This window comes from Primulina eburnea, unplaced genomic scaffold (assembly GCF_022965805.1).
Source record: "Primulina eburnea isolate SZY01 unplaced genomic scaffold, ASM2296580v1 ctg695, whole genome shotgun sequence".
Taxonomy (NCBI): Eukaryota; Viridiplantae; Streptophyta; class Magnoliopsida; order Lamiales; family Gesneriaceae; genus Primulina; species Primulina eburnea.
Window position 1 is genome coordinate 122,940 of NW_027331472.1, and position 12,107 is coordinate 135,046.

General features: G+C 39.9%; 1 protein-coding gene across 1 annotated transcript; it reads right to left on the reverse strand.

Moving 5' to 3' along the window:
• Positions 1-6,611: 6,611 nt before the first annotated feature.
• LOC140821662 (uncharacterized) lies at positions 6,612-7,109 on the reverse strand. Its single transcript, XM_073182197.1, has one exon. It carries the CDS (start codon positions 7,107-7,109, stop codon positions 6,612-6,614), a length of 498 nt encoding a protein of 165 aa, XP_073038298.1.
• Positions 7,110-12,107: the final 4,998 nt, after the last annotated feature.

Sequence of the window (12,107 nt, forward strand, 5' to 3'; positions counted from 1 at the left end):
CCTTCTTCTTATCCTCAACTGTCCATTTGGATCAATGCTTTTCCACTATTTGGGGAGCACCTTCAGTTATAGCCATAAATTGAATTTCAAGATCTTCATAGGCCCGTCAGTAATGACATACCACATGTAATCGTCCTGGGCTTCTAAATGTGCCTGCATACGTATTTTCAAGTAATCATAATCTTCTTTATCAAACATAGTAATCTTTTTAAAAGACGCCATATCGATTGTAGATATCAATGTTCAAGAAAACGCCGCTCTGATACCACTTCTTAGGATCAGGAAAGAGTTTAGAAGGGGGGGCGGGGTGAATAAACTCCTTAAAAATATTTGCTTTTAAAATTTGTTTTCAAACATTTTTAGGCGGTTGAAAGTTTTACTTGAACGGTTATAAATATAACCACTTGAGAAGTGCTGAAAACAGTTCAAAATTTCTAATGATAGCTTCACCTGGTTGTGTGCTTTGTTAACAAGAAACTGTTCAAAAAAAAAATTCTAGTATATTTTAAAGAAAAACAAGTTAGAGATGTTTCGAAGAGTCTCCGTAAATAATAGTTTTCAAAATTCAAAGTAAACCGCAAGTTATAAGAAATAATCTAACTCTTCCGATCAAGCGTGTTTTTATTGTGGCAGAGTAAACCACTTCATTGTTGACTGTATTTGTGGGGACCCGGGTGCTAAGCATCTTCTTAATCGTTCTTTGGGACTAATTTGGATCAATTATGTATGTTACTTTGATAAAAAAAAAATTCTTAAAATATTAAAGAATTATTAAATAAAATGTATAAAAGCATACAACAAGTTAAGTTTCTTTATTACACACGATCAAATGTAAAGTCTACATCACTTGATCAACTAACAACTTTATTCTCATTTACAAGTCACATAACTAGTGTTTGTTGTTCCTCACTACAAGTCTAGGAATGACCCACCAGTTTCATATCTAGGCCCGGATCACCACGTTAATTATCACTCATTCAAGCTCTTCTCGGTACTGATCCTGTCCCACCTGTTGCCATGCACACATACAAACACGACAACAGTCGGAAACTCCGGTGAGAATAAATCCAAGTATAAAACATGTATACATGCAATGCACAAAATCATTTACAAAAGTATAAACCATGTATCAAAGAACATAAGTCATAATCTATGACCATTTGGTAAATACAGATAAAACTCTTTGACTCAACTCACATCTAGGTCTAGAGATCCCGGTGTGAATAATACGTAACAAATTTCCCACCTAATCTCCCAATTGGGGTGACGGTACGTCTTATTCCTAGACTTCGGTCCTCTCTGTATCGAATATCTACAATAGGAGTTAATCTTCTCCTACGTACATCGATACCACCGAACATCTAGTAACTTGGAAACTCTGCCAATGACTCATCTATCTCAAGTGCATTTCTATAACTCAATAGACAAAGTATAACATATCAAAGCATAAACAATCTAGTATGTGGTTTAGGGAAACTCCAGTCCGATCTGACTCGAGTTGTATCTCCCGATTCCACATTGATTTATACCTTTCTTTGTTTGGTGTTTGGTTGGATGAAATCAATCTCAATCTTCGAAACCTTCAATACCAATCTGAAATAACATATTTGATACGCACTATATCAACGTCCAACTCAACGCAAGAATATCAATATGCAATATCAATACATTTCGACGGCATAACTGCGAAATATTGATATACCGGCAATACCAACATCGTAAAATCAATATCACCAATTCATGACAATAATCATATGCATATCATAACCCCAAAATTCTGTACAACTCATGCCATATAAGCTGGAAAATGAGAACAATAACAGACGGTATCTTTTCCTCAATCCGTTCCGATTATACGTTTACCGTAAACTCAAGAACACATATTCTCAAGCATATCACAATTTCTCCAACATATAAAATCTGAATCATGTTGGAAATCAATAAAACTTACGTCCTTTCGTAGCCGATGACAAGAGAATCACAAATCTGAGCTCGGATCGATAATTGAACGGGTGGATTTTCCACAATTCAAATTCTAGTATCAAGACTCTACAAATTCTCCATAGCCCCTTGCTTGTTTCCTTCTGCCGTTTCTGAAGAAATGAAGTTTGTAAATATATATATCATGCATGGTGAGGGGCAAATGGCTTCACCTTAACACAACACGTCTCGCGCATATGCGCGACATCAACCGGCGCATATGCGGGAGACCTACTGGTCTCGGCAGTCTTCCCTTAAGCATCTCGCGCATATGCGCGCCCCACTTTCGCGCATATGCGCGAGACTTACTGTCTCCGCACAATTCTTCCCGCACAGCTCGCGCATATGCGATCACTCACTTCGCGCATATGCGCGAGGTCTTCTGCCCATCTCGCGCATATGCGCGCCTCCTGGTCGCGCATATGCGCGAGGTGTTCTATCCTCGCACATACCCTCACATATGCAATCTCATTTCGTGTCTCGGTTGGCCCCTTCATCATCATGTCTAATCATAAATCAATAATCGTTGATTAACAGATAAAAAATCCCGCGCATTACATTTCTCCCCTCTAAGATACGATTTCGTCCCCGAAATCACAGGCAATCAAATCTTATCAATAAAATGGTATAACAGAAGAAACTACACAGAAAACTCACATCAATGGAATAACTCTGGAAATCTCTGTCTCATGTCTGACTCATTCTCCCAGGCAGCTTCCTCAATGCCATGACGACTCCACTGAACTTTCAGGAATAGTCTTCGTTCTGAGCTGTTTTTCCTTATGATCAAGAATCTGAATCGGTTTTTCAATATAACTCAGAGTGTTGTCGAGTTCTGCCTCATCTGGATGAATAATATGCGAATCATAAGGAAGATATTTCCGCAACATTGATACATGAAAAATATCATGTATTCCGGATAGAGAATACGGAAGGGAAAGTCGAGAGGCACGATCACATGTTTCTAAAAAATCTCATACGGACCGATATAACGGGGAGACAACTTTTCTCTCTTGCCAAATCTGATAATACTTTTAAACGGAGAAATCTTCAAGAATACTCTATCTCCCTGCTCAAACTCTAACGGTCTACGTCGAATATTCGCATATTTGGCTTGTCGATCTTGAGCCGTATTCATTCTTTGTTGAATTAGCTTCACTTTTTCCGTCATATCTCGAATCATATCAGGTCCAATATCAGGTATTTCAGAGATATCATCTCAATACAGAGGAGATCTGCACTTCTTGCCGTACAACGCTTCAAATGGTGCCATTTCTATGCTCTTCTGATAGCTATTGTTATACGAGAATTCACAAAGAGGTAATGAATCTTGCCAACTAGTGCCAAAATCTAGCACTACAACTCTAAGCATATCCTCCAGTGTCTGGATTGTCCGCTCTGACTGTCCGTTTGTCTGTGGATGATATGCGGTACTCACATGTAACTTCGTACCTAGAGCCTGCTGTAAACTCTGCCAGAAGTGCGAATTAAATCGCGGATCATGATCTGATACGATAGACTTTGGCACACCATGCAATCGAAATACCTCTCGGACATAAATTTCTACCATCTGATCATATCTGTACATCATTCTGTACGGAATAAAGCAAGCTGATTTGGTCAATCTATCAATCACGACGCAAATCGCATCACAGCCTCGGGAAAAACGTGGTAGTTTCGTAACGAAATCCATGGAAATGTGATCCAATTTCCATTCTGGAATCGACAAGCTCTGTAATAAACCCCCGTGTTTCTTCCTTTCTGCTTTCACCTGTTGGCAATTCAAACATCTAGACACAAATTCTGCAATGTCTGACTTCATCTGTTTCCACAAAAACCGTTTCTTCAGATCATTGTACATCTACTTGCCACAAGGATGAATACTAAACCGACTACTATGTGCTTCTGTCAAAACCTGTCATTTCAAGTCTGAAACATATGGCACCACAAGACGGTTATTCACATATAACACAAGATCACGAACCTGGTATTCAGATTGATACCCTGATTTGACCATATCAATCGATTTCTGAATATTCTGATCATTTTTCTGTGTTTCTTTAATTTTCAATATCAGCTCTGGTTCGACTTGAACATCATATAATTGCAATGATCTACGATCTGTCTCAAATACTAACCCAGATAAACAACAATCTTCTATCAAATTCGAAATACCAATAGTCGATAAGGATAAAGAACATACCTTACGACTTAATGCATCAGCTGCGGAATTGGACTTTCCGGGATATTATTTGATTTCACAATCGAAATCCTTTAATAAATCAAGCCATCTTCGCTGTATCATATTCAACTCAGACTGTGAAAACAGATATTTCAGGCTTTTATGATCAGAATAAATCTCGAACTTCTCACCGTATAGATAGTGTCGCCATATCTTCAATGCAAAGACGATGGCTACCAATTCAAGATCATGAATTGGGTAGCGAGTCTCGTGTGTCTTCAACTGTATCAACACACAACCCAATCCTCTGTGAGAAGCATCACAATAAACAATGAAATCACCAATACCTGAGGGGATAGTCAGTATCGGTGCACTGGTCAATCTCTTCTTCAATTCAATGAAACTGTACTCATATTCCTTAGACCAAACAAACGGAGCATTCTTCTGAGTCAGCTGTGTAATCGGCTTGGCAATACTGGAGAAATATTTAATAAATCATCGATAGTATCCGGCCAAACCCATAAAACTACGGATCTCTGGTACGGAGGTCGGTCTCGGCCACAAAATCACTACTTCAACCTTGCTGGGATCACCTGATATACCATCTCCGGATATGATATGACCCAGAAATACAACATGTCTCAGCCAAAACTCACATTTCGACAGTTAAGCATATAATTGCTCAGCTCTTAAAATTCGCAACACAGTTCTCAAATGCTCAGCATGCTCAATCAGATTCTTTGAATATATTAGATTATCATCGATAAATATAATCATGAAATCATCTAAATACTTCTGAAAGACACGGTTCATCAGACCGATAAATACAGCTGGAGCATTAGTTAAACCGAACGGCATGACAATAAACTCATAATGTCCATACCTGGTTCTGAACGTTGTCTTCGATATGTCAGAATCTCTAACTCTCAGCTGAAGATACCCAGATCTCAGATCGATCTTTGAATAGACAGCAGAACCCTGCAACAGATCAAATAAATCATCTATTCGAGGCAAAAGATATTTATTCTTTACAGTAGCCTTGTTCAGTTGCCGATAATCTATACAGAGCCTCATGGAACCTTCTTTCTTTCTAACAAACAGTACCGGAGCGCCCCTAGGAGAACGCTAGGTCTGATGTATCTCTTGACCAAAATATCTTCGAACTCAGTCTTTAATTTTTTCAGTTCAATTGTCGCCATTCTGTACGGAGCTCTGGATATAGGAACAGTACCTGGTATGAGATCAATGCTGAAATCTATCTCTCGACCTGGAGGCAATCCCGGAATCTCGTCGGGAAAAACGTCGGCAAACTCACACACTACTGGCAAATCTGCCAATGAAGGGCTCGATTTCAGTACATCTACTGAATATACCAGGAATCCTTCTGCTCCTTTCTGTAATAATCGCATCATAGATAATACCGATATCAAAGGAATCCGAGATCTGGAACCCTTACCATAGAATTTTCACTCATCAGCCATTTCCGGTCTGAATCTGACAATCTTGTGAAAACTTTCTACGGTAGCTCTGTACTTGGTCAACATATCAATACCGATAATACAATCAAAATCAGACAACCCAAGTAAAATGCAATCTAATTCAATCTCATTATCCTCGAACTGTAGCATACAATTTCTAACAGAAGTCACTGATATTGAACCACTCCCCAAAGGAGAAGAAACCGAGACTACAGTGGATAATGACTCAACAGGCAAGGCATGCATCAATGCAAATCATTCATCTATAAATGTATGGGATGCACTAGTATCTTTCAATACATAATTAGGGTAACCACAGAGAAAATAGTTACCTGCAATAACATCATCAGGTGCGTCCTGGGACTGTTCTTCAGTCAATGCGAACACACGGGCCTGTTTTCTCTGAGGTTGGCTCATCTTATGGCCTCGACTGGGACTGTGCAGGTGCGGTCTGAAAAGAGTGTATAGAAGATGTCTGTCTCTCCGCTTGAGCTACTAACAAGATGATCCCACACTCTGAGATCGTTGTGCACCTCTCTCTGGGCAAACTCTAGCGAAATGTCCCGGTTGTTTGCAGACATTGCATCTACCCACCACTCCTTGGCACTGCTCTGTGGGATGACTTCCACAGCAAGTAGTGCAATACAAACCGGTGTAACTCTGGCTAGGACCACTCTGTCTCGGGCCACTGGAGCTGGATGAACTACTGCCAGATTTCTTGAACTATTTGCCTCTGGCTTTCAACCAATCTTTCTTACCACTGCTGCTACCACCACTCTCGAATCTAGGAGGAGGTTGTGAAAACTTTGCGGTAAGCTGTGGGGGTCTCGAAGTCTGAGCAGCATATGACGCTCCTCGCTGTTTAATTAATCTAGCTTCAGCACCTTTCGCCCTGTTCAAAGGGTCAGCAAAGTTGTTTGGTCGTCCCATATTCACCAAATAAAAATATCAGGATTTAAGCTGTTGATAAACTAATCAGCAACAGTTTCGTCATTCTCTGCCACATGTGGAGCAAAACGTAGCAATGTGGGGAATTTGGCAACATATTCTTCAATGTTCAACTGCCCTTGCCTTAAGTTTGAAAATTCTGCCCCCTTTTCCTTCCGGTATGACACTGGAAAGAAACGCTGATAAAACTCAGTTTTAAACACTTTCCAAGTAAATTCTGTACCTCTCTGTTCCAACGCTCTCTTGGTTGTAATCAACCAATTCTTTGCAACTTCCTGTAATTGATGCCCAATCAGTTTAACTCCTCGTTCATCTGTGTAGTCAAAGGAGTCAAACAACAGCTCGATGTCATCTAACCAGCTTTCACAATCAACAGAATACTCGGTGCCTTTCAGTGTCGGTGGTCTGAATGACTGAAACCGTTTCAACAAGGTTTCCATCGGTGTAGCTGTCACATCCATAAGGTCATTAGATGTACTGTCCTGTTCTGGCGCTCTGACTGTTGCTCTTCGAGGACGCATATCTGATTATCAAAAGGATTAGTTTTCTCATACATAAAATCAGTCTCAGTCCTCCTCTGATCATCTTACTTCTGATCCAGAATCGGTTCTGATTCATTCTTTATCAGTACACATTTCAATCCATTAAATAAATCAAGCAAACATGTACTTTCAAAGCAACAAAACATGCTTTCATGCAAGCATAGAACATAAGTATAATAACAATACAATATTCCCATGCTAGTATCAATAAGTAAGCAAGGAAAAAGACTCAATCTACCCCACTCACCCTCTTCTATCTCAGTCTACAGAACCTACAGCTCTGATACCACATGTTGTGGGGACCCGGGTGCTAATCATCTTCTTAATCGTTCGTTGGGACTAATTTGGATCAATTATGTATGCTACTTTGATAAAAAAAATTCTTATAATATTAAAGCATTATTAAATAAAATATATAAAGCATACAACAAGTTAAGTTTCTTTATTACACACGATCTGTAAGGCACGAAATTTTATTTACCGTAATTTGAGATTAATCTGAAATGATTTATTGATTAATTAAGGTAAATATTGACGGAATGGATTAGATCGAGAAAGATGAGAAAAGACGCAAAAGATGTGCGAGGGTTGTGCATTCGCGCACATGAGCGACTTGATGTGCGAGCCATGCGCGAATTGGGCAGAAGACCCCGCGCATATGTGTGGTGACCCGGGCTCTAATTCTTTTTCTTGGGATTAAATGGATCGTTATTCTAAAATGTGGGTCAAATTTTTCGCTTTTACATTTAATCAAATGTAATTAAACAAGCATAAGTTCTTTATTAAATTTACAACATACAAACACAATACATGTCTTATTCTGTATGTCCTCAACTAACCAGTATTAAAAGACAGTACATAATAAAAGACAACTATTGGTCCACCTGCTACGCCCGTGATCTCCACGCTAACACGATCATCTCTGTCTCGACCCAGATCCTGCCCCACCTGTTGTTATGCACACATACAGACATAACAACAGCCGGAAAACCGGTGAGAACAAATCCCAGTATAAACATGTATACATGCATTAAATCAATCTAAACACATGAAACATGCTTATATGAATATCATTCATATAAAATCATGCAATGCGAATCTAATCATGTCTAGACTCGACTCGACTAGAACTCTAGGGATCCCGTTGTGAATAAGACGTCACTGGCTGTCACCTACCCTACCAATCGAGGTGTTGTATGTCTTATTCCTAGACTTCGGCCTGATCTGTATCCACGTCTACAAAGGGGCGGTGATCTTCCCCTAAGCTGAGATATCGCCGAACATCTAGAAGTCTGCCTGATCTCCAGACTGTCCTATCTTAATGCATGAATACGAAATCTGAAAACAAGCATAATCATTCTAATGCAATGCCACATGATCTGTAAACAAAGCATAGTAAGATTTGTATACAAGTTCTATAAACAAATCTATAAACAATCATAATCATATCTAGATATAAACAATAAAATAAGTATGTGATTTTGGTTGGGAAACTCAAATGTGAGCTCATTTGAGTCGTGATTCCCCAAACAAAACATGTACTATACCTTTCGTCGCACAGTTGCTGTCACGGTTGACAATACGAATCTGAAATGGAAATGTTGATACAAAATCTATCAATCTCTTATCTAATCAACACATATCCAAGTCACTACGTGATCTCGATACAATTTGACGGCATAACGACGTATATTCTTAATACCGGTCAATCCAAATCTCAACAGATAACAACATATACCATCCTCAACTCATAACCATTACAATATCAATCTAAAACACAATAATTCTGCCCCAACTATTCGTCAAACATACTGAAATTCATAGGAATTGCATATGATATCATTTCTTCGTTCCGTTTACAATTATAAACTCATAATCTTCACTAGAACAACTAAATACAATCATAATAGCATTTCCCTTACATGAAATTCTTGAAACATGATAGAACTGAACAAAACTTACATCACTTTGTAGCTTTCAAAGCAAGGAACACAATTCTTAACTCGGATTATGATTTGGATGGCTAAATCGTGAGATATCTAAATTCAAGAGCAAGAACTCTCCTTCTTCCTTAAGTTTCCCTTTTCTCTCCTTCTCTCGGCTGTGTCATCTGAGCAAGAAGGAAATGAAGCCAGCTCTATATATTCTTTGCATGATTTATAACACATGGCTTCGTCTTTTCGTAACACGCAGCACCGCGGGTGCGGTCACACTAGGAGCGCGGGTGTGCGATGGCTTCGGCAGAACTTTTAATTTTTCACAAGTGATGACCGCGGGTGCGGTCATGTAAATACCGCGGGTGCAGTGTGGCTACGGGAATTCACTCATTTTCTGCCCATTACACCGCGGGTGCGGTGCTTGCCAGACTGCGGGTGCGGTCTTGCACAACTAAAATTTCATATTTTATCGCATCGTTTTCGCCCCGTCTGTTCTTGCGTTTCGTATTCAACTATCTACAAGAATCTTAGGCATTACATTTCTCAATTTCTTTCTATTCACATCCAATCTAGGGCATTACATTTCTCCCCCTCTAAGAAATGATTTCGTCCTCGAAATCGCATGTCATTCTATCAATGCAAGTCTAAAAGTAATCACATCAAAACTAAACACATACTTACATTATTGAAATAACTCGGGATGTTTTTGGCGCATATCTGCTTCTGTTTCCCAAGTCGCTTCTTCGACGCCATGACGACTCCACTGAACCTTCACAAGTGGAATAATCTTCGTCCTGAGCTGCTTATCTTTCCGATCAAGAATCTGTATCGGTTGTTCCACATAGCTCAAAGTCTGATCAAGTTCAGCTTCGTCGGGTTGAATGACATGAGAAATATCTGGCATATATCTTCGCAACATTGATACATGAAACACGTCATGTATTCCGGATAGAGAAGGAGGAAGTGCAAGTCGATAAGCTCGATCGCCAATCTTCTCAAGAATCTCGTAAGGACCAATGTATCGAGGAGATAGTTTCCCGCGTTTGCCAAATCTTACAACGCCTCTAAAAGGAGAAATCTTCAAGAATACTCTGTCTCCTTGCTCGAATACCAACGGTCTACGTCTGACATTGGCGTATTTCGCTTGTCTATCCTGTGCTGTTTTCATTCTTTCTTGAATAACTTTCACCTTCTCAGTCATGTCACGAATCATGTCGGGCCCAAGTTCTGGTACATCTGAGACATCATCTCAATATAGCGGAGACCTGCACTTCTTGCCATACAAAGCTTCAAATGGTGCCATCTCGATACTCGTCTGATAGCTATTATTGTAAGAAAATTCGCAAAGAGGTAGGGAATCTTGCCAACTAATGCCAAAATCTAGCACAACGGCTCTCAACATATCCTCTAATGTCTGGATAGTCCGCTCTGACTGTCCGTCTGTCTGAGGATGGTAAGCAGTACTCAGGTGTAATGTCGTACCCAAAGCCTGCTGTAAACTGTGCCAGAAGTGAGAAGTGAATCGTGGATCACGATCTGATACGATAGATTTCGGCACTCCATGCAATCTTACTACCTCTCGAATACATATATCTCCGCCATTTGATCTTGTCTATACGTCATTCTGTACGGAATGAAACAAGCAGATTTGGTCAATCTATCAATAATAACCCAAATCGCATCGCAACCCTTGGATGATCGAGGTAACTTCGTCACAAAATCCATGGAAATGTGATCCCATTTCCATTCTGGAATGGCTAAACTCTGAAGTAACCCTCCGGGCTTCTTCCTTTAAGCTTTTACCTGTTGGCAGTTCAAACACTTAGACACGAATTCTGCAATATCTGACTTCATCTGTTTCCACCAGAAGTGTGTCTTCAAGTCATTGTACATCTTCCTGCCACCAGGATGAATACTGAACCGACTACAATGTGCCTCTGACAGAATCTGCTGTTTCAACTCGGCAACATCTGGTACAACAAGACGGTTATTCACGTACAGCACATGATCATGTACCTGATATTCTGACATATGTCCTGATCTGACCATTTGAATCGATCTTTGCACGTTCTGATCGGTTCGTTGAGCTTCTTTGATCCTCCTGATCAAGTCCGGCTCAACTTGAATAGCAGCAAGTCGTAGTGGCCTCCTATCTGTATCAAATGCTAATCCAGAGAGACAGCAACTTTCAACTAACTTTGTAACACCTATTGTCGACAAGGATAGAGAACAAACCTTTCGACTCAAAGCGTCCGCTGCAGCATTTGATTTTCCTGGATAATATTTGATTTCACAATCAAAATCTTTTAACAGATCAAGCCATCTACGCTGCCTCATGTTCAATTCTGATTGAGAGAATAGGTACTTTAGGCTCTTGTGATCGGAAAAGATCTCAAATTTCTCGCCGTAGAGATAATGACACCAAATCTTTAATGCAAATACGATAGCCGCCAATTCCAGATCATGAATGGGGTATCGAACTTCATGTGGCTTCAAATGTCTCGAGGCGTATGCGATCACATGGCCTCGCTGCATAAGAACACATCCCAAACCTCTGTGAGAAGCATCGCAATATACAACGAAATCACCCGTACCTGAAGGTATCGTCAACACTGGAGCACTAATCAGCTTTTTCTTCAGTTCTAGGAAGCTAGACTCGCACTCCTCTGACCAAACGAATGGCATATTCTTTTGTGTCAATTGTGTGATTGGCTTTGCAATACTGGAGAAATCTTGAATAAATCTTCGGTAGTATCCTGCCAGACCCATGAAACTGCGTATTTCCGGTACCGAAGTCGGTCTTGGCCAATTGATCACAGCTTCCACTTTACTCGGATCAACAGAAATACCATCTCCAGAAATGATATGCCCCAAGAATACAACTCGATTCAGCCAAAACTCACACTTTGACAATTTTGCATACAATCTCTCATTTCTTAGTGTCTGCAACACAATTCTGAGATGATCTGCATGCTCATTCCTGTTCTTAGAATACACCAGAATATCATCTATGAAAACGATCACAAAATCATCTAAATAC